The sequence below is a fragment of the Alnus glutinosa genome, chromosome 2, assembly GCF_958979055.1.
Source record: "Alnus glutinosa chromosome 2, dhAlnGlut1.1, whole genome shotgun sequence".
Taxonomy (NCBI): domain Eukaryota; kingdom Viridiplantae; phylum Streptophyta; class Magnoliopsida; order Fagales; family Betulaceae; genus Alnus; species Alnus glutinosa.
Window position 1 is genome coordinate 38,171,489 of NC_084887.1, and position 23,447 is coordinate 38,194,935.

Here is a 23,447-nt window from a genome sequence, read left to right on the forward strand (position 1 = left end):
CTTGAAATACTTGTAAATAAAAAAAAAAAAAATAAAAAAAAATCATGCATTTTACTTGAAATAAATAGGATTTTGTTGTATTTGAGTTTAGATGGAGGATCCTGATATGCTCTTCAAGTTTTGCAAGGTTGCCCATTTATTTGACTTTAGACGGCCCAAAGAAGGTCAGCACATGGTATTTCTTCAGTTCCAAAGGGCTCATTGGATAAAGGTTGAAACATTTGTGGCTTTCCATCAATTGAACTTTATTTAAATTCCACGCTTCAGGGCTCAGGCATAACATAACCCGCAAATCACTTAAACTGAAGGCCCATCTTGGCACCGTCGAAGACCCATGCATGCTCAGCCCAGCAATTGCCCAGTTGATATATCCAATGAAAGGCAGCACAGACAAGATTACAAATTTACAAAGCTAGCTAGTACATTTTTACAATGGCGGATCCTTCCTACTATCAATATGCTATATATTGAGAATGCTAATAGAGAATCTGGTTGAAGCGACCCGTCGTACGTGCTTAGATTATGAGTGTGAAGGTTCGCGCTGAAGGTCGACGGAAACACTCCAAAAATGTTTGAGATCGATCAGTTGAACGATCTTGCAGTCTGTGGTCAGATTACTGTACGTGCTAACTAAATGGCTTGGATTTCAACTAATTAAGTCTCATTTCAGGATGACGCTGTCAATGTGGTGATCACGTATATATAGAAGATACAGCCAATAGTGCCGTTGATGCTTCGCTCATGCATGGTCGGGTCAAATGGGGATAGGCCATAGTGCTAGCTAGCAAATGTAATGGAGCCCTTTGAGTTTGAACTTACAGCTGCACCAATAGAGAAAGTTTCTCTAATGTAGCTAGCAAGTAGCAACATCAAAATCCAGCTTAGATTGAGATGAAATTAAAGTTGTCATTGCCACCAATCACGGTAAACGTACAGATTGATCATAAACCTTGGGGCCATGCATGTGGAAACATTAATTAAACGATCGAGGAGAAAAGTGAAAAGGATCGCTTTTCAAGAGCCGTAGATCGATCGAGTACTACACGCACACAGTGCGTATAATATTTAATGTCCGTAATTTAACGTTGACAACTTTACTACATCACAAATATAATGTAAAGTAGACGTACGCCATATATATATATTCAAACATTTAAAATAAACTAGATATATATTTTCTTTATTAATTGAATAATACACTAATACTTTTATAACTGAATCAGAGAAATAGAACATATTGATCTAACAAAACAATATTATATGAAATGTCTAATGGCAATCTGAGCTAAGCCATGAGCCATTTTATTAGTGATTCTGCGTACTAATATGATGAGTCTGCCAATTAGAAAGAGAATTCAACATTATAAGTTAAAGACTAATTAGCGTGGAAGGGGAAATTTAGTCAAATGCCATTTATAAGAATAATGACAAGTAAAGGTGGGGTTCCTTCGTGCACATGACTATTGTGTCCATTAATGTCCCTCAATTGCAACACCTTTTTGACAACAATTTTCGCTTTTCACATAGGCATCCGTTTGGCTTGTTAAGGATGAATGGCTCTAAAGAAGATCGAAGAAAGCTAAGAAAATGGTCATGTGATCCTACGTACTGAAATGGTCGCACGTTTTCTCCTTACGTGGAGCGTCCACTTGCTTACACCTTTGGCCACGCGATGTAGGAGATAGATCGAGAGAGTTAGCAATTTGGGCTCAAAAACTATTGTTTTTCCCTGAGAATCACTATTTTAAGTTATTTTTTGCTATTTTAAGAAATATTTCATTTAATAATTTAGAAACGTTTTTATTTTCGGATTTTGCCAGCGTGCATGCAGAGTTTTTGAAGAACCCTTATTTTCATTTGCAGTTTGATTTTATGTAATAATTACAATTTTTCTATTTTTGGCAAAAGTTAATTGGTTTATTTCCGCTATTTAAGTCTGGTTTGTTGTCTTAGTTTCAGCACTTCGAGTTTGAATAAAATTCAAATATTTTCAGCCTTTCTCTATTTACTTTGGATGGTTAGGTTTTTTTCTCAATTCGATCTGTTCGAAACTTTTCTCTCTTTCTTGAATTATACCTTATACAACTTTCAGTCAAGCTTACGTCTTACTATTATACGCCGTAAAAATAATCATAATTCTGTTCGGTGTCATCAATTAGTGTCGTCCACCAATGTGATACGATCGACCTTCCATGCATGGTGTTAAATTCTTCGCTTACTAGCAAGTTACGGCCGTAATCAAGCATCGTGCCGGATTTTATATGTGCTTGCAAGCAAGTCATGGACGTGGCCGGCCAGATTCTTTGCCTGAAATCAAAAGACAATTAGGACAAAAACTGTAGAGTAGTTATTTTCTATCTCACACTCTTAGGGTTCTCTAAGAGCTAGCATGATTTAGGGTTTATAAATTATAATCCCACCCAAATCGTAGGCTCTCGAGTCCGCGTTGCCCACTACAAAATATTTTCATCGGGTTAGCTTGTTGAGTGGGAATGGGATGATTTTAAGATGGGCCAGTCATGAACAAGCACAACGGCAGAGCGGACCCCGCACTTCTTTTGTAACGTTCGTAAAGTTGAAAATGGCCCCATCCTAATCTCTAACGTCCGATAGTCCGTCCATACTCCACCCTTCTAAATTCCACCTGCAATGATGATCAGTTGCAGCTCCAGATATTTGCAGTGATGAAAATCTATCATGATTCTTCCATATCCAGTTGCTTGAACAGACCCCAACTGGGACCCATACCTATTCATTTCACACTAAAAAACCTGAAAAGCCCCACTTTAGGCCAAGACTTTCAATTTATTCAGTTAAGCCAATAAAGGCAGACAAAAAAAAAATGGGAGAAATTAAAGAAACCCATTTCGTTTTCCCACTCTCTGTTTTTTTCTCTTTACTCTTATATAAAGGGAGGCTCCAATATTATTCTCATGAAAGCCTTCACATAAAACCAACCAAGACGTACACAACATCATGGCTGTCAGTGTGTTGTTGGGTTTGGCTGCCTGGGGCTTCTGCGTCATTGTCCTGGCAGTTCAGCCTCAACGAGCGTACGGCTTGAGTCGAGGTTCTTTTGGCTTAAGCAAAGAAGTTGTAGCTCCACCGGAGAATGGTATCTGCGCATCTTCGGTGACTGTACATGGTTACAAATGCCAGGAGCTCGAAGTACGTAACTCAAAACTGTTTCATATATATATATATATATATATATATATATATATATATATATATATATATATATATATATATATATATATATATATATATATATATATCTGATATATGATTTAGTTGTGCTATATAATTAAACAGAGGTGTGGACTAATGTCTGCATGTGTTTTTTCAGGTAACAACCGAAGATGGGTATATTCTAAGCCTGCAAAGAATTCCAGAAGGTCGTGTTGGTGGTGGCGAGGATAAGCGACCGCCAGTCTTAGTACAGCATGGTGTTCTTGTGGTAATTGAATGATATAAACATCTTATATAGTTTAGCTCTACTGCATGGCTTTGACATTAGTATCGATAGTTTTTACTATAACTTATTTTTAACTATTTAATTATCATATCAATATCAGTTATTAAATAATTAAATTTGATTGTTTAACTTTTTTATTTTATAAATTTTGCTATTTTTATGCCCATTTTATATATATATATATATATATATCGACTTACGTCTCGTATTTTAGGTAAAATATCTATAAAGACATTATAAAAAAAAAAAATGATAATTAAGGATTAAAAGTTAAAGTAATAATTAACTTCTTCTTTTTTTTGTTTAAGTGAGTGTGAGTGTGAACCTATTCCAGGTTTTGACTGCGTGACAAAAGTGGTCAGTCCGCGTCTGTGGCACGTTATGGCATTTGAGTTGGTTTCTGTGCCACCAACGTGGCTTTCTGTCAATTTTAGTAACATGTGTCATGTTGACTTGGTCTTTCTTAGAGTATAAGCAGTCCTCACTTCCGAGTGATGTCAGTAAAAGAAAAGCCCTTAAACAAAAGGTGTCTTTTTTTAAAAGAGGATGCTTGATTTACGCATCCTAAAGTCATACGTTGCTCCATCATCCAAAGTAGGTTAAGTAACCATTACTCCAAAAACTTCATACTCATCAGTCACAACACACAAGGAAGAGGTGATAAAATAAATTAGGCCCTGACATAACATTTTGTTTTTAATTAAAAAAAATTATAACTTAATTTTTTTTTTTATTAAGAAAAATAAAATGACATATCAATATAGAAAAAGACTCGAAAAAGGACTCTGACATTTCCCAAAGTAAATGCACAAGATATCATAGATTTTACTAGTGCCTGTCACGTCACCCAATAAAAAACCAGATCCGCTGGTTGGCACTCACCAACCACTAAGCTGGGTGGCAGCGACCATCGGAGCTTGCTCAACGGGAATAATCGCGATCATAACAAAACATATGATCGCCACTATAAAAATGGCTTGGCTTGGCGTGGCTGTGAGGCCACCTGTAATAACAATGTGAAATTTTGTTTTGGGTGACACTGCGCCGACCCGTAAAATCTAGCCGTAAGTAAAATGCTACGTACGGCTAGCATTTTTCGTAGTTACTGCGCGAGACAAAAAGGTCGGTACCCCGACAAAATCTTACGGTTCGCAAAATCGTGCACCGCCTCTGCCTCAGGCATAAACCAAAACATATGTGCAGTCTCTGATAGTGATAGTGATAGTGATAGACATGGGCGGGGAATATTGTTTGTTCTTATGAATTTTAACGACGTAGCTACTTGGTGTTGCTTCTGATCATTGGCGTGTGTGGTGGATGCAGGATGGAATGACATGGTTTCTGAATGCTCCGGAACAAAATCTACCGATGATTTTAGCTGACAATGGATTCGACGTGTGGATCGCTAACACTAGAGGGACCAGATTTAGCCGAAGACATACCTCCTTGGACCCCAGCCAACCGGTTTTTCCTATTTTCCTTCACTATATATATATATATAGTCTATTTAATTGTGTCATAAGTTTTAATATAACATAATAGGATATAGAAAGTCAGACAACCTAACAAGAGTGGATTCTGGTTCATTTATCTGTTTTGTTTTGTTTTACTCATGGCTTTGTCAATATCGAAAATATGGCAGGCTTTCTGGGATTGGTCGTGGGATGAATTGGTGTCCTTTGATCTACCAGCTATTTTTGACTTTGTGTATGGCCAAACAGGGCAGAAGATTGACTACGTGGGCCATTCCCTGGTGAGGATCATACTATACTGTGCACCCTTCAAGGCTGGAATTTGACTTAATTACTTCCAGTGAAAAATTAACAATGAAAATTGGAAAAGAACTCTCACTAGATGTAGATATCATTTTACACTATATGTGAGAGATGTGTGGTTCTTATATTCCAAATTAAATCCTTGAAATTTGAACATGTGAACGAACCACATTTGGCAGGGGACTTTGATAGCTTTAGCATCCTTCTCAGAAGGTAAACTGGTGAACCAGCTGCAATCAGCAGCATTGTTGAGTCCCATTGCTTATTTGAGCCACATGAACACTGCACTCGGCGTTGTTGCTGCCAAAGCCTTTGTTGGTGAGGTAAGCTAATCAATGATGCTCCAAAATAATGTTTAATATCAAATAAAGGCGCAACAGCATGACAGAAACGCTTGGTTTTGCCTGCAGATCACCACGCTATTTGGTCTTGCAGAGTTTTATCCAAAAGGGTAAGAGAATCAAGAATTAAGAAACCTTATCTCACAGTATTAGACTGTTGATGATCATCCTAGCTAGGCTCCTAGCTCTACTGACAGAGAAGTTACTTTATGTTAGAGTTAGAATTTCTCTAAATTGATGGTTTTCTGTAATTCATCTAAATAGGGAACCTGTAGAAAACTTTCTCAAGTCTCTATGTGCTAATCCGGGGGTTGACTGCTATGACTTATTAAGCGCAATTACTGGTATTACTGTGCCCACCTTTTGTTTATAAAACCAAAAAGAATGTTGCTACGGATACTACAGCTTTTATTAGGGCGTGATAGACAATCACGTGGACTGTCATGCCAGTTTGTAAGTTGATGTAATACTTAATACATCAATAATTAAACAATTAAATTTGATTAGAAGTACCACGTGGGCCGTCATGGTAGCTTGTGACGAGTTTGTAATAAAAGCTGTAGTATTCCAACTCAATAATTGTTTAGCAAAAGTAGCTTAATTCTGTATCCTGGAGACACAGATTTATATTCAATAGCACAATTTTGAAAGAAGTAACTTATGCATCCATTCTGCCTATGTGCTTAATTCAAGGCAAAAATTGCTGTCTTAATTCCTCCACTGTCGATCTCTTCCTGAAGAATGAACCGCAGTCGACATCAACCAAGAACTTGGTACACCTTGCCCAGAGTAAGTTTGTTCCTCATCGATCAATTACTGTGTTTTAGAACTGCAAATTGATATTCGTTTATAGCTGTTGCAATATAAATTTGCAGCGGTTAGAGATGGCGTTGTGGCAAAATACAACTATGGGAGGTCTTACTATAATGTGATGCATTATGGGGAAGCCAGGCCACCGGTTTATAACCTCTCTAACATTCCCCATGACCTTCCTCTCTTCGTTAGCTATGGTGGCCAAGATGCACTCTCTGATGTTCGAGACGTTACGCATTTACTTGATAATTTTAAGTTCCACGATGTAGACAAGCTCTCACCTCAGTTCATCAAGGATTATGCTCACGCAGATTTCATCATGGGGGTGAATGCCAAGGATGTAGTGTACAATCAAGTGGTCGCATTTTTCAAGCATCAACAATAATGATCCTTGATTTATGGATGCCTCTGTGACCAGATATACCTTTTACTCTTTCCCTAATAATAAATCATAAACCAACTGTTTACAGTGAGATCATGGAAACCATTATATGAATATGCTTCAGGCTATATGATACCATGTAAGAGTTATGATTACAAATAATGAAAGAAAGTTTTTCCTCAATTAAAACACAGCAGTATATATATATATGCACAGGGCATAATTTATATACAAGTACATCCGGGTATTATATTCCACAAATCATGGTATTATATTTCCTTTTCTGCTAAACCTTTGATGTGTTTAAACTGAGTAATGCTATTTAGTATATTGCTATATAAGTTGATTGTCATATAATTGGTTGACGTGGCATTGAAAATCGGACTTTTTATTTTTATTTTTTTATACACGTGCTAATACAATAACTAATTGTCATTGCTACGCTATCCTAATTGTATGACAGCCGTATAATAGTCTACTAAATACCATTACTCGTTTTGAGTGGCTAATTGGTACATTCTTTTAAGGACAAAATTTTCCTCTAAATTGAATTGGAGAAAATTTTTCAAACTCTATCTATTAAATTGATACATGTCCTTAGAATACGTAATTCTCACATACACGTGAGAATCACTCTAACGGCATATGTCGTATGCTTTGTTAATCCTATTGAAATTGCATATGAGAATGAAATCATTAAATTCATGGACTGGCTTCATTTGCTTTATGGGAAAAGAAATCAGGAAAGTGACCAGCAGTTGAGGCTGCATACATTTAATAATTCAAATTGATGAGCTATAATAGTGAATAATTAATATGCCAAGATCTAACTATATAAACTAAGTCATAACGATCATCACAGGCCATTCACCAGACTTTCTTCATTTGTCTAGGTTGTCCAATGCAACCAGTTTCATCCAATGTGTCGTGGCAGAACTTCTGCATATAAGATTCGAACCTCCAGGCTAACCCTCAAGTGAATATGATCAATATGATAGCTTTGTTTCAACGCCAAGCTTCCACGACCTTTAACCAACTAGATTTTGCTTAGCCGGCAACCCAACCACCGACCAGGTATTGCACTTCACAAACTATGCCCCTGAGCCATCCCAGAATTACATGAATACTTGATGAGCTATGCTGTACTGATTTTCTGCTTCTGGGGTAATTTGAGGAATTGGATGATTCTCGACAACAGTCATCAAAAGTAATGGTATTGTATCCATTGTGTAATAAATAAGAGTTATGAAATACTGATAGAGACACTTAGGATGTTTACAGGTACAGAGTTCCCTGCATATATAGTTGTGGGAAGAGGATTGCTTAAACCAACCCCAAAAGGGAGTAAAGAGAAAGAGAGAAAGAAGTAATGGCGACCATGGAGAACACAATGTTCTTGGTATTTGTTTTTGTTGCTTTGATCACCAAGGAAGCCTTAGCAGCCCAACATGCTGTTGGGGGAAGCCAAGGTTGGGATGAATCCACAGACTTCGACACATGGGCAAAAGGCCAAACATTCAAAGTTGGCGATCAACTTGGTATGTCTCTAATGTTACATTTATGCAAAGATATTCTCATTTTGTTCATAGCATGTGTGAATTGGTATTGAAAAAATACCTCCGTTGTTGTTGTGGAATGAACCTTCCATTGATATTTTGTTGCTTGAATCGTCTGTGTGTTGGTAGCTGCAAAACAAGAACAGTGTTTTATTTGTGTGTGTGTGAAGGAGTTTGGTAATCTCTACCCTAAATGACTAATGCATGGTGGTAATAGAACTTAATGAGCTAATTCTATTTTTATATAGGGTGAGAGGAAAGACTTCCTCACGTGCCCAAAATTGGCCTAACCCGTTATGCATGGGTCCAAAACAAAACAAAATAAAATAACTATGCAAATCCACACAAAATGAATAAATACAACAACTTATCTGGTTAAACTAAAGTTCTAATTGAAATTAAAAGAAGATTTCAGGTTGGCCTCTTAAGCTCCTTAAGTTCTAAATTACTATGGCCCCATTTCAAATTCCCGTCGTTCCCCCTTCCCCCCCCCGGACTTCCGTAGGACAGGCTTTTGGCAGGACGCTGGAAAAAAAATCCAAGACTAAGCTTGTTTTACAAGATAACAAGAGAATTTCAACTTTTATATTTTACCCCTGGCAAGAAAAAAGAACAGTGGTTAAAGGGCGAGTTTGGGATGAGCTGTAGATTCGGATATCCTGAGTTCATGCAATTTCATACTAAGAGATTTCCTAGATTAATTGATATATAGTTCTTGCGGATGGGGTCGTGTATCCGGAATTTTACTCTCCAATGATGAGTCCGAATGGCCCAGCCTTAGTGAGGTTTCCCATCATAAAAAATAAATAAATAAATAAAAATGGTAAAGGTGCATAATGAATAGCGAATCTCCCAATTGCATTGTTATTAACTTCATCAATATGATAAATATCTTTTTGGGCAGTTTTCAAGTACGCCTCAGGGCTGCACAGTGTTGTTGAAGTTGCTAGTGAGAGTGCGTACAAGAACTGTGACCTTGGTAGTGCACTAAACTCCATGAATGGTGGCAGCAATGTAGTCAAATTGAACAAGGCTGGCACACGCTACTTTGCTTGTGGCACATTAGGCCACTGCAACCAAGGCATGAAAGTAAAGATTAAGACAGTCACTGGGAATGCACCCTCTTCTCCAGCTCCATCTTCAACTTCTGATGCTCCCGGCCCTTCCCAATCTTCTGCTTCATTTGTTATGGCTGTTGCAGTACTGTTAGCCACATTTATGCTTTATGTGTTCTAAGGATTTGAAGGCTGGGTTTGCTGATTCACCGGCAGTCCTGTCCAGGGATGTAACTACTTTTCGGTTTGATATTAATTAAGGGAGTAATTACAGTATTGTATATGAGTTGAAAAAACAAAGACATCACATATTCATTGCTTGATTATGATTGAAAGAGTACTGGTGAATAAGAATGGCTGGGGTTGCTTTAACCCTGGCCTGGTTTTTGTAGTATATGTCAAGTGATGAACCTAGTTTGTTGCACATTTGATTTACAATTAAATGAAGTCAAAATTCATACTGAATATCCCTAATTATATTATTTGTGGATTTTGTTTTCTATACCTATTCACGCACCTAAAACAAATTTATTAACAAACAACTCAAAATACAAAACATTTGAATTCAAACTGTATTATTACTTTGTTGAGAGAATATTTTGACAAATTATTTATTTTTTTTTTTTAAAAAACAACACTTACAATAGCTGCGTGGCCACCTTAAGTGGAGGAGGGATGGTCGCGCGACCACCTCAATCTTGTTGGGGTGGCCTCACAAGCACTTTTTCTTTAAATAAAATAATAATAATAATAATAAGTAAGGTTCTATATCTAACTAGCTATTTTGGTTTTCTCAAAATAAGCACGTATAGTACTCCATAGAAAATAATAGACCCCACAATAATACATTTCTAGAAAATGTATTCACATTTTATGTTATATCATAACACTTTTTCAAACTACCAACACAATAAAATTACCCAAATTTGTTAACGAAAATGACCAATACATGCAATTGATCTATTGCAAACAAGGAACTTTGTCCCAAACTGAAATGGCCGGTCTAGCTAAGTGCTGCTGTTAATAAATGTAACAATATGTTGGTAAAACATTTTGATTGATTAAGATGTCCAAGAGCTTGTCACACCAAAATTTCTGCATAAATTCTGATGGTCGAGTTTGGAATTTTGGATATATCTTTGAATCCAATGGTCCCGACTAAGCACTTGACTGTAAACGTGCTAGCCTCGTTATTGAAGGTTAGAGGCAATTTTTTTTTTTTTTTTTTTTTTTTTTTTTTTTTGATGAATAAAAGATTTTATAAGGCTCAACTCAGCAACCAATACACTCCAGTGAAAACTGGAAACAACTCCTGCATAGGGACAACAAACCCCTAGCTAGGAAACCAAGAGAAAAAAACCCATCAACGACAACCCTACTGCTTCCAAGAACACAGTACACAACAGCATAAAACAAAGCAAACATCTACAAGATCAAAACAGAGAAATCAAACCCCCATCAATCCTCAAAGACACATAGGACTCACAACATCCCATCACTCCAGAAAATGCAAATTCCATTTAGCAACAAGGTTCATATTCTTCCTGAAATGGCTGATCTTCCATTTTGCTACAATCTTCACTCGAGCTTCCCACCTAACACGAGTCAAAATTGCTTCCTCCGTGCGTGGAGTGATATTGTGCAAAAGGTCGTTCCTCTGCTTCCATATATGGTATACAGTAGCTCCAAAACACAGTCGACCCAAAACTGCTCTTAAACTTTTCCCCTGCATCACCTTCAAGCTCCAGACTACAATATCATCCCAATCCAAAGGCACATTGTAAAAAGAACACTCAGCCATGATTTCAGTCCAAATCCGCCTACTGAAACTGCACCTAAAAAAAAGATGCTCACGGCTCTCTTGAGCTCCATAGCAGAAAGGACAGAGAATCTGTCCTGAATAACCCCAGCAACACATGCGTTGTTTAGTGATCAAAGCATCCCTGAAAACTAGCCAAAGCATGAAAGAATGCCGAGGGATAGAAGCAGGAGCCCAAACAATCTTCCACCATTCAACTACCGGATGCACCTCTCTCAATTTTTCCCAAGTGTCCGAGCACTTATATATGCCACTTCGAGAATTCCACACTGGCTCATCAGCATCTCCAACCTCAACTGTGTGGAGTTGACTTTGAATCTCAACAAGATCATCTGACCGGGCATAAGGCCAAAACCAAGCACCATTCTTCATAATGACATCCAGTTTGGCATGCAGGGGAAGTTAGAGGCAATTTTAATTGCGAGTAAATACATTTTTTTAACACTCGACTAGTTAGACATACAGGTCGACCATGAGAATGGGGGCCTAATGGAGAGAATATATGTAACCACCATAAGCCTACTCGCGCAACCTTTATATGGAAAATAACTAGGCAAAATTGCAACTGGCCGCATGATGATCTTCTCCACATGGAAAGTCATCAATCAACAAAGAATTAACATGCTGTTGACACCAATATTATCACATTGGACTGGTGATCTTCTCCCATAACCCAAAGCCAGGTACACACACCCTTCTCTCCCCCACTCTCTCTTTTCAATTTTCTCGCTAAAATGGTAAAACACTCTATTAACTTAGACATCAAAGGTTTCTCGGTGCCCTCAAAGACCGACGGTTTTCAATAATAATTTTTTTCATTTTGCTAGGGCTCAACGCAGGTTTGATTGTCTAAAAATATGCTTCAACATATTATATTATTATTAATCATGTTTAAGTTTGTTCAAATTAAAAGTATAAGGATTAGATTGATACTTATATCACAAGTCTAAGAGTGATTTTGTATTTTTTTTTTAAAATTATATATTGAGACGATAAAATCTGAATTATTAAATCATAAATAATTATAAAAAATAAAAAAAATAAAAATTTCCATCCTGAAAAGCTGAAACTAGTACCTGGGGACCTGGAAAACAGTAACCGGATATTCCATATTCCTCTCTCTCCCCACCTAAATATTAAAAGAAGAAAAAAAAAAAGGAAAAAAGAACAGTGTGAAATTTATCCGCCAGGAGTTCCGAGACCGGAACGAAATCAGCGTTTCCTTCCAGTACTGTATTGAACTCTCTTTTGAATTGCGTCGAGTATAAGCGAGCGAGAGAGAGCAAGCCATGCCGGGGGAGACAACTTCGATTGACTACGTGATGGAGGCGGCTTCCGGCCCCCACTTCTCCGGTCTCCGTCTCGACGGCCTCCTATCGTCTCCACCGGCTTCGGCGACTTCTTCTCCGGCGCATCGCTCCTCGTCTTCGGCTTCCGCTTTCTCAGCCTTAGCCGCCGACTCCAACCCCCCCAAACAGCCATTCGTCATCGGTAACTAAGGCACTTGTTTTCTTTGACTGTTTATAGTTCTACCATTTCGCATTTCTCCCCAGCTTTTCAGAAGTTCGTTTACAGTTCGAGAAGTGCTCTTTGGAATGTTAATGACACAATTCCTATGCTCTCCAGCTTTTTGGGGGTGTTTTTGTTGCCTTTTCCCTTTAGATCTTTAAATGAATGAAAGTTTGGAATTGTAACGCTTACATTTATGAATGACTATAGTCTTAGCATTGCTCTTTGTGCTTTTAGGGTTTCATTCTGTTTATTACTCTCTCTCTTTTCTCTTCTTTTTTTCCTCTGTTTTATGCAACCGCTATTTCCTTTTCCGTTGACACCAATTATTTTTTTTCGATTTTTAATTTTTAATCTTTTTAGATTTTTAGTTAATTATTGTTTTGGTAATTGGATTAGGAGTTTCGGGAGGTACAGCTTCGGGTAAGACCACAGTGTGTGATATGATCATCCAACAACTGCATGATCACCGTGTGGTGCTGGTCAATCAGGTTAGCCTGGCACGGCTTTCTGTTGCTAACATTTTCAACGGCTGTATTTTCGGATTTATTTGATGTGGTGATGTTATAGGATTCGTTTTACCGTGGCTTGACTCCTGAAGAGTCCGAGCGTGTGCATGAGTATAACTTTGATCATCCTGGTAAAAAACTTATTTGTGATTGCAAAAAAAATTTGTGCTGATTTTTATGTTGTAATTAGCTTTTGAAAGTGTTTTGCTTTAGAGAGGGTGTTGAAAACAATTTTTGTTAATTATGTATTGGTTGTTCTGTAGATGCTTTTGACACGGAGCAGCTTCTGGATTGCATTCAGAAGCTCAAATCTGGGCAAGCTTACCAAGTTCCAATTTATGACTTTAAGACTCATCGCCGCTGCTCCGATAGTTTCCGGCTGGTACTTCACAACTTTTTGAACTCATGCTTGCTTTTCCTTTCAATTGGTGAGAGCTTGTATGTAGAGTCAAACATAGGTCCAAGTGAGTAAACATTGTGTTTTTAGGATTTATTGTTAACTTTCAGAAATAGAGTAATGGGAGAATGCAAACTGTTCTGATACAACTGAAGTGTAAGCTTAATCGATTTTATCCTTTTTTTATCTGTCAAGATTTCTTCCTATAAAAAAATAATAAACTCAATCAAAATTGTTTATCAGGTAAATGCTTCTGATGTTATTATATTAGAGGGAATTCTGGTTTTCCATGATCAACATGTCCGCAACTTGATGAATATGAAGATTTTTGTTGATACAGGTTTGCTCCCCTTTCATCTAGTTGTCAAGTCACAAGTCATTCACTATTTGCAAGCCCTAATGTGTTTATGGCATTTGGATGGGCAAGAATATTCTCTTTGTTAATTAAACATATAAGAGGATTCATTTTGATAATTAATATTCAAAAGACATCACCAATGAATTTTTCTAGTTATGGGCAGCGTTACGCCATCGAGAGGGAGGCCTTGTGGAGGTTGATGGTTGAAGCTAAATTTGGTAGCTTGTGGGAAGGATGGTGTTCCAATGAGGTCTTTGGACCCTACGGGGTTGGGGTGTGGAAAAACATTAGGAGTGGGTGGAAGGATTTCCCTAGATTTGTGAGACTTGAGGTGAGAGACGGGTCTAAGATTAGGTTTTCGCAAGATGTTTGGTGTGGGTTTTTAGACCTTGAAGGCTTCTTTCCTGTTGTTGTTTAATATCGCTCGTTTTAAGGAGGCTTTGATGTCAGACCATTTGTTGTTTTCTATTGTACTCTTTTAGGATGGGTTGAAGCGGTGAGGATAGAATTTATTGGACCCCTTCCAAAAGACGAACGCTTGGGGTTAGATCTTTTGATCGGGTGCTTTGCCCACCCACGGGCTCTTCTTTCCCTTGGAAGAGCATTCGGAGAAATAGGCCTCTCCAAGAGTGGCTTTCTTTGTTTGGACATCAGCACTTAGAAAGATCTTGACCTTGGATAACCTGAGGAAGAGGCATGCCATTGTGATGAATTGGTGTTGCATGTGCAATAAGAGCGAGGAATCCATCAACCATCTTTTGCTCCACTGTGATGTAGCTTGAGTTTTGTGGGTATGGATGTTCAGTCTTTTTGGGGGAGAGTGGGTCATGCTACAATGGGTGGTAGAGTAGTTGGCTAGTTGGAGGGGCCAAACTTAGTAGCCACTGTTGCATAGATGTCTAGAGGATGATCCCTCTTTGTTTGTTGTGGTGCATTTGGAGATAACACAATGCTAGATATTTTGAAGATTGTGAGAGAATGGTGGTTGAGTTAAAAGCTTTGAGTTCAAAAACACTTTATGGGTGACCAGTTGCTCTTAACAGTTCTAGCTTCTCTAATTTTTTAGATTTTCTAGATTTGTGTTCTTCCATTTCTCCCTAATTGGGTGCATTTTTGTATACTCTTTGTGTATTTAGGTTGTGCCCCTTTGCGCCTTTCTAATAAAATTGATTTTACTTATAAAAAAAAACTGAATTTTCAATTTGATGCATATCAAACTAAATGGCAATAGGATCTACTGAGATAGGCATTCCTTAGCTTGATGTTGAATGGAAAAAAAAATACACTTTTGGGCTCAAAAGTCTCAAATATACGTTGTTTTGATTCCATAACTCCGTCATTCTGATGCAGCAGGAAGAACTTAGATTTAGTGTAGATCTGATCATATATCGCTTTGGGCTTAGATGCTCCTGCATCACATCCATTATCGAAAATATCTTGTACTAGCCCCATGGTGATCCTATTATGTGAGTTGAGAGCTATTTGGACATAGTTTTCCAAAAATTGCCAACAAGCTTGGGTCAGTCTTACCTCAGTGCGTTGGACTGCAAACAAGCAGAGCCAAGCCAAATACTTGAGGGCTCAACATTGGCCTGATGAAAGGCACCTAAGCTTGGGCTTAAATTGAGTTAGACTTGTGCCTAGTAATTGAAGTTCAACCCCAGCTCAATGGATGCTCATCAAACTCATGGAACGTTGGGGTCGATCTATTTTACTTGGATTGACTGTCTTCATCCTAATTGGCTCAACATAGAGCAAAGCTCCATGAGGACTATTGCATGTTATCTTTAGGTTTTACATATATTATTATTTCTTATCACTAATAAAAAGCCCTAAAGAAATTGATAATATATCTCACTGGAAAAGACGAACCCACGTGGTGGGCTGTTTTCACAGAACATGCCAATGGACCAAAGATATGGTGAGGGCAGATTTTGAAAGGGCCTGATTCCCAGCCTTTTGTTAATAACTAAAAGAGATGCAACTTTGACATCTTTCAAAGCTCCATGGGAAAAGAACAAGCGTGAACAATGTAGTATTAGAGAAAAAATATATGCCTCAATCCCCCATCAGAAGTACCTTGGTTTGTTTGTTAAACGAATGAGTCCAACTGAGCTTCAGCTTGAATCGTTTTCAGTTCTATGCTTGCATGCATTTGACAAATAATAGAGAAACACTTAGTTATAATTTATTTATTTTTTATTTCATTTCATTTCTTTCTCACTCTCTCTCTCTCTAATATGCTCAATTGTCTTATATTTGGTGAATAATTGCTTATAGATGCTGATGTGAGACTTGCTCGTAGAATAAGACGTGATACAGTTGAGAGGGGCAGGGACATAAACTCTGTTCTTGAACAGGTTAGTTGCTTTATGATTTTGCTTTTTACCGAAAACCTCCTTATTTTCTAAGTTTCCACTAGCAGAAGTATATCTTCGGAGTTCCATGATAAACAACATTCTTTAGCTGGTTTAAATCATGGGTTATTGTTTTTCTGATTGCGACAATTCACAGGCATTTTGCTATCACGATTCAACCGTAACATTCCGTTACTCCTTTTCTCTTTCATTTGCTTGGAGTTTGCAGCACCTTGACAAAAGCAATAGGCTGAATCCAAGGATTCAACTCATTGATTAAGCTGCATTATCTTCAACTTTAAGGCCACTTCCACTCATTGAACTGTATGGTTGTGACGTATTTTAACATTGGCGTTGCTACTTTGGGAACTTTTGATTGTGAACCTCTGGATAATTTTGATTATGCTTCTGAAGATTTATCGTCTTTAAACATTATAATCAATTCATTGCATGCAGTATGCAAAGTTTGTCAAGCCTGCTTTTGATGATTTTGTTCTCCCATCAAAGAAGTATGCTGATGTGATCATTCCACGAGGAGGTGATAATCATGTCGCCATTGACTTGATTGTGCAACATATCCAGACAAAGCTCGGTCAGCATAACCTCTGCAAAATATATCCCAATGTTTATGTTATTCAGTCAACATTTCAGGTATATGTTTGATTGATTGTATTATGGCGTTTTTATACCTTCGGAATTTCTCTTGAGAATGATTTGGTTGGTTCTATGGAGAAAAGAAAATTTTGGGGTCATTGCCTCGATTTGTCTGTCTAAACTCAAAGTATTCCTGTATACTTGATCAGTGGTGATTAGTGTTTTATAACCTCAAATTATAGTCAATAATGATAGGTGGACTAGAATAATTGTTCAATTCTGATCATAGAAAAGGGTGAGATTCTAGATAGATACTGAAGCAGCTCTAGATGAGGTTGAAGTTGGAGTTTAGTAGTTGGAAAATATTGAAATTATGTTGGATAAATAATCAAGCCTAGTGGTTCTGCTTGTGGAGAGATTATTCAGTAAGCCAGGCACACTATGCAGGCATGGGTGACTCGCTATACCCAGCAGTTACCAAATGGAGATATTTTTTACATTTGAATGGACAAGAATGAGTTTTAGCAAGGAATTCTGAGCGGGATATAGGTCAGGTTGTGAGTTGATTGATTTAGCATACTGTGAGTAAAACAGAAAAAGAGGATGGCTTGATACTCGTTCTCATAGTGGATGATCACACTTGTGGTTGATCCCATACCCGCTAGTTCTAGTGTGGTGTACTTTGTTATTGATACCATGTGCTATGCCCAGAGGACTGAACAATCTCTATGGGTAAACACATGAATAGAGAAATAGAAAATAGGCAACAGCAACAACATAACCATGTTTGAACATTACAATTTCATATGAATTTCTCCCCTGCACTCTGCAATCTGATATGCAATTCAATGATTGTTTAATCACTTCCATTCTGTGTGGTTCTAAATTTGGTTTTACTCATGTCCGAGACCTTTGTTGCAGATAAGAGGTATGCATACACTGATTAGAGACCGGGAGATATCGAAGCATGACTTTATATTTTATTCAGATCGACTTATTCGTCTGGTACTTTCTGCTGCAAAGCTTAGCCAAAGTTCGTTAATTGACATGAATTTAGCATCCTTGTGTTCTTATAAAATACAAAACTTGACTGCATGTGTTGATTTTAACTTTCAGGTTGTGGAGCATGGCCTTGGCCATCTGCCATTCACTGAGAAGCAAGTAGTTACTCCAACAGGTGTGTTCTTTTTTTTTTTTTACTAGTTTTAACCAAAAAGCTTCTTCTTCGTATTTTTTCAATTAGTAAATTCATTAGAAGCACAAGAAGGAACAACCCATATACACTTCTCATAATGGAAATTGACATGTTGGATGCTTGAGGACAAGATACTCATGTCTGCCTCTGTCCTACCTTGTTCAAACATTTGTTAAAGATTTTGCCTTCGTTTTGATGTAAGAGACGATACAAGAGTTAATTGGGTCCACCTAGTTTTATTTAGGTATTAGTATTTAATTTTATGTTTTATTTAATTTTTAAGAGTCAATGGTGTTGTTTTTGGAAATTCAATAAATGGGTGTTGCGCTAGAGTATTTTTGGTAATTCAATAAATGGGCATTGTCCTAGAGTTTAGTCCTTAATCCATTTAAGGGTGTGTCTTAAAGTGTCCCACATTGGCTAGTTTACATTCACTTGACCTCTTTATAAGCCATGGTGTCCTCTTCTCTTTTAAGGCGTCTTTTGAGAGTGAATTGGGCTTATGGACTTTAACATGGTATCAGAGCCAGTTCCTTCCAATTGTTGGGCTTTCTCCCTTTCCCTCGTTGGGCTTTCCCCCCGTTCTGTCCACGTGTGTTTGGCCAATAATGCCACACGTGAGGAGGTGTCTTAAAGTGTTCCACATTGGTTAGTTTACATTCACCTGGCCTCTTTATAATCCATGGTGTCTCATTATCTCTCAAGGCGTATTTTGAGAGTAAATTGGGCCCATGGACTTTATCACTTTGTACTATTGGAGATAGAATTTGATAGAATAAAACTAAAATTATAAAAAAAATAATTATCTTCTCTCTTGTCCTCTCTCCCATTCAGCTTCTTTCTCCTCCTCTTTGCCCTACTTTTGCTGTGTAATTTTAATTATTATTGTTTGTCCTGCATCACGTTTACTTCTTCGTCTTTTTTTAGTTAGTAAGTTCATTAGAAGACACCAACAGGGGACAACCCAAGTACACTTCGCATAATAGAAATTGTCAATTGACATGTCGAATGCTTGAGGACAAGATACTCATGTCTGCCTCTGTCCCACCTTGTTCGAACACTTCTTAAAGACTATGCCTTCGTTTACTCAGAATTGTCTAGAATTAGGAGAGTAATGCATTTTTGCCAGTAAATTTATAGATAATTTTCATTTTCATGGCCATTTTACTATGCATGATTCTCACGCATGCAAACTTATTCTTAAATATAGATTGATATATATGTGTGTGTGTGTGTTGAAACACAGTACTCATAATCATATTCCCAAGCGAAACCCTTAAAGGCTATACTTATAAAAAAATAAAAATAAAAAAAAATAAAAAAAAAATTCCTTAAAGGTTATAAGTGTGTGTGTGTGTTGAAACACAGTACTCATAATCATATTCCCAAGCCAAATCCTTAAAGGTTATACTTAAACAAAAAAAAAAAAAGTCCTTAAAGGTTATAAGTGTGTGTGTGTGTGTGTGTGTGTGTTGAAACACAGTATTCATAATCATATTCCCAAGCCAAATCCTTAAAGGTTATACTTATAAAAAAAAAAAAAAAGTCCTTAAAGGTTATAATAAGATCATCATGCCTTTTTTTTTCTTTTTTTTTTCTAAGTTTGTTAGTAGCCTTGGTGGTGTGTACTTTCATTTAAGAACTACTGAACTGTTGACATATAATACAACAGAAAAATATGTCTCCACATATGGTAAACCTGGATAATTGAGTTAAATAGTTGGAACGAAGTTTACTTTTGTTATTAGTAATCATCATGTAGGCGTGCACTCAATGCGTGTGTAACAAAGATATAAGTTCTCTTGTTTCTTCCCTTTGTTTTTCTTTTGTCAGTATCTTGCCATTGCTCACCCCAATTGTTCTATTTTTTTTTCCTTTTTTATTTGACAGCTATATAATATGAAAAATATCCTTCTTGTTGAGAAGATATATCATTGATGTAAATTATGAAAACTTGACAAGTTGTGTGTGTGTGTGTGTGTGTGTGTGTGTGTGTGTGTGTGTATGTTTTACGCATTAACAGTTTTTTGACAGCTTATATTCTTCTTTTCATTTGTTTTTGAGCCTTGAGAACCATGTGCCAGCACTTTTGTTGGTTTGAACTGCAGTAATGTGAATCTTGTATAAATTTTGATGTTCTCATCTTAATTTATTTCCTTTAATTGAAACACGCAATATCTTTGAAATATTGATATTCTGCTATTTCAGCATCGGTATATACTGGGGTTGACTTTTGCAAGAAATTGTGTGGGGTTTCCATCGTTCGAAGGTGAGCTTTGAATCAGGTATTGATTTTGGGAGTTTTTAGTTTTCTGGTAATGAGACTTCTTTGCTTAAGACATGCCTTGTGGTCTGAGATCCTATCTTATACTGTAAACATGAAGGATTTCAGATTCTCATCTTCAGCATGTGGTTCTTAATGCTGGGCACATATGAGCCTCATGGGAAATACGTCTTGTAGTATAGTGATTGTTTTTTTTCTTTGAAAATTCAAAATATACTGAAGATTTTTTCTTGTTTGTTATATGATAGTGGTGAAAGCATGGAAAACGCATTGCGCGCATGCTGTAAAGGAATAAAAATTGGAAAAATTTTAATTCACCGTGATGGAGATAACGGGAAGCAGGTAAATGGTTTTATTTTGTATTAGAAATAGTTTACATGAGCTAGCGCTAGAGCTATGCTTTCTAATCTTTGGGGATTGGATATAATTAATTTTAATAGTAGCTTTGCTCCCCCACCTTAAGCAGCTTATATATGAGAAGCTTCCCAAGGATATATCTGAACGGCATGTCCTGCTTCTAGACCCTGTACTTGCTACAGGTAATCTTTTCATTTTCCCCATAAAATATCTATTGTCCTTTGCTTTCTTTTCTTTTCTTTTCAAAAAAAAATATTGGTATTGTCCTTTCCTTTCTTGATTGCTGCCAATGATGTCCCTTATGTAAGAATAGGCCAAGGGAAGTGCATTCTTATAAAACTTCTCATCGTCCTGGTTTTCATTCCTTTTTCTCTTTATAAAGATGATATTATTGAATGAAAGATAGTATACGAGAGAGAAGGGAAGGGAAGATCTCATACATATTAAGGAGAAAAGAATAACACAGCTTCCCCCTAGAAGCTTAATCAATTACACTGTTCAACTTCATTCATTATTGCAGCTTGTCCTTTTGTCGGCTGCACACCCAACTCTAGCAGTTTAGTGCTATGTTTTTGTCATACATAACTGGTGTATTTGCTTGTTTTCTCTTCTTGCTGCAGAGTTCCATATTTGTTCTTATCAACTGTTCCTTATCTTTATTTAGACTTTTCTACGTATATACAGAGCTATTAACCTATCCAATCTTGTTGCCTTTCTAGGGAATTCTGCTAACCAAGCAATTGAACTACTCATACAGAAAGGAGTTCCAGAATCCCACATTATATTCCTAAACCTCATCTCTGTAAGTTACATTATTTTGCTGATAAGCAAATGCTTATTTTCCTTGTAATGCCTATATACACTGACTTTGCCGCTATTTTCTTAACTTCAGGCCCCTGAGGGAATCCATTGTGTTTACAAAAGGTTCCCATCCTTGAAAATAGTCACCTCTGAGATTGATGTTGCGCTAAATGAAGAATTTCGTGTCATACCGGGTATGGGTGAGTTTGGTGATCGTTACTTTGGCACTGACGATTGATGAGAGTGATAGTTGAAACTTGAAGAGTGTGAGCCACAACAGAACAGGCGTATGCGTTTATATGAATTAGAATACATGCATTTATATATTCAGAAGTACAAGACAGAAAGTCTGCGTATGCAGTTATATGAATTTGACAGCATTCAGCTTTGCTGCTATTTTTCTTTACTATTTTTTTTTTTCTGTCGTTGCAAGTATTTAAGTAAGAATCTTCAACAGAGCATGATGAGATGGTTACCAGTTTACTTTTTAACTTCTGCGTGAATGTTTTACTTATAAGTAACCCTATTTAGGAATATTTGAATGTGTTTTTGTTAGGTATATCTGGAAATATAGATAAGAAGCGGGGATTTTTCATATAATTTTTTCCCTAATCGTTTTATTTCTGTCTCCTTATTCACTATGATTGCATGCTTTTTGTGAGGGGAAAAATATACAATGGATTCCATATTTGCCAGGCGGCGGGGCATGATTTGGGCAGCCTCACAGCCATACACAAAAAATAAAGATCCCAAACGACTCTTTTAGCTGAGCATTAAGAAAGCCAAACAATGTCAGGACATAGATGTGTACAGTAATAACCAAAGCAACGACTAAAAATAGACACAAAGACGACCCAAAATCATCTAAAAACATCTCTCTCGACTCTCATCAAGCACCGTCAAGACAGCACCTACTTCACCCATAACTGTACAGAGTCATTGCACCCAACTCTCCTTACTCTTTTTTCCCCCCTAGCAAAGAAGGTTAAGGGAGGGGATGGGAGAATGGAACTCCATATTTGAGCTTTATCTTAGTAGAAACTTTTAATGAATTAGTTAATAAAATAGAAAATATTGAGTTTAGTGAAATGAATAGTCCTGGTAATAACAAAATCTCACGATTATTCTATGGCACAGAAGATAGAATGGTCCTTCAAAAAGAAGTTGACTATAATCATATTGAATATGAAAATATTAAAGAAATCTTGAATTACTGGAGACATGATTGAAAGAGAATTTTGTCGGTTTGCATTCTGATAGCAAAAAGGCAAGAGAAAATTTGTCAAACTAGTAGCAATTAAAGAGATAAGGCATGCGAGAAGCCTGGTGGACCATTTGTACAAAAAAAAAAAAAAAAAAAATCCTCATAACCTGTTAACAACAACAATAAAGGCCAACCCTTTAGTAAAAAAAAGGCTATAAGCCTTGTCCTTTTTGTTGTAAAATATGACGAAAGCTTATATCTAAAATCAAGTATACTTTTGTCCTTTTATCTTCGAGTTTTCTATAAGAAGAATGATACATGCACTCATAGTGCACTTGTTGTGTACTATAAGTATTTTGAGCATTTCCCTTTCTATAAAATAGAACATGCAACTCTCTTGGAGAGTATCACATGTAAAATAAGCATGAAAGCCTAGCCATGCAATAAAAATATTTCTTAGTGTTCTCTTTTCTTTACATTTTTGTAGGTGACGGACTAAACATGAATGGCTTAAATGGGCACACACTGCAAGAGATTCACAGGCATTCTCTCAAGACATGCTGAACCATAGCTTGACTCCAGCTCCATCAAATACATAATAGCAAGAATCCAGTTCAAAAGAATTAATGGTTATGAGTTTCCTCCATTTAGCATTGTATCCAT

The 23,447-nt window shown here is 37.0% G+C and overlaps 4 protein-coding genes across 7 annotated transcripts; 3 read left to right on the top strand and 1 right to left on the bottom strand.

The window, feature by feature from the left end:
- The first annotated feature begins 2,923 nt into the window (after positions 1-2,923).
- LOC133861157 (triacylglycerol lipase 2-like) lies at positions 2,924-6,919 on the top strand. 2 transcript variants are annotated; one of them, XM_062296877.1, is made up of 9 exons: positions 2,924-3,168; positions 3,350-3,460; positions 4,802-4,942; positions 5,121-5,231; positions 5,433-5,576; positions 5,664-5,704; positions 5,859-5,938; positions 6,288-6,383; positions 6,470-6,919. In XM_062296877.1, exons 1-9 carry the CDS (start codon positions 2,977-2,979, stop codon positions 6,790-6,792), a joined length of 1,239 nt encoding a protein of 412 aa, XP_062152861.1. In that variant the 5' UTR covers positions 2,924-2,976; the 3' UTR covers positions 6,793-6,919. The 2 variants fall into 2 exon arrangements, with proteins under 2 accessions (XP_062152861.1, XP_062152862.1); XM_062296878.1 differs by having other exon boundaries at positions 6,600-6,919.
- A 1,185-nt stretch (positions 6,920-8,104) lies between these two features.
- On the top strand, positions 8,105-9,867 carry LOC133860012 (mavicyanin). The gene is made up of 2 exons (XM_062295634.1): positions 8,105-8,327; positions 9,250-9,867. Exons 1-2 carry the CDS (start codon positions 8,159-8,161, stop codon positions 9,579-9,581), a joined length of 501 nt encoding a protein of 166 aa, XP_062151618.1. The 5' UTR covers positions 8,105-8,158; the 3' UTR covers positions 9,582-9,867.
- A 1,028-nt stretch (positions 9,868-10,895) lies between these two features.
- Positions 10,896-11,591, bottom strand: LOC133860611 (uncharacterized). Its single transcript, XM_062296184.1, has one exon. The coding sequence runs from the start codon at positions 11,589-11,591 to the stop codon at positions 10,896-10,898; it is 696 nt and encodes a 231-aa protein (XP_062152168.1).
- Positions 11,592-12,338: 747 nt separating this feature from the next.
- Positions 12,339-22,071, top strand: LOC133860010 (uridine/cytidine kinase UKL1, chloroplastic). 3 transcript variants are annotated; one of them, XM_062295632.1, is made up of 14 exons: positions 12,339-12,710; positions 13,128-13,219; positions 13,299-13,368; positions 13,501-13,619; positions 13,878-13,974; positions 16,273-16,352; positions 16,857-17,000; positions 17,865-17,948; positions 18,060-18,120; positions 20,347-20,407; positions 20,671-20,764; positions 20,889-20,961; positions 21,499-21,581; positions 21,672-22,071. In XM_062295632.1, exons 1-14 carry the CDS (start codon positions 12,509-12,511, stop codon positions 21,816-21,818), a joined length of 1,407 nt encoding a protein of 468 aa, XP_062151616.1. In that variant the 5' UTR covers positions 12,339-12,508; the 3' UTR covers positions 21,819-22,071. The 3 variants fall into 3 exon arrangements, with proteins under 3 accessions (XP_062151616.1, XP_062151617.1, XP_062151615.1); XM_062295633.1 differs by having other exon boundaries at positions 16,860-17,000; XM_062295631.1 differs by having other exon boundaries at positions 12,340-12,710; positions 16,806-17,000.
- Positions 22,072-23,447: the final 1,376 nt, after the last annotated feature.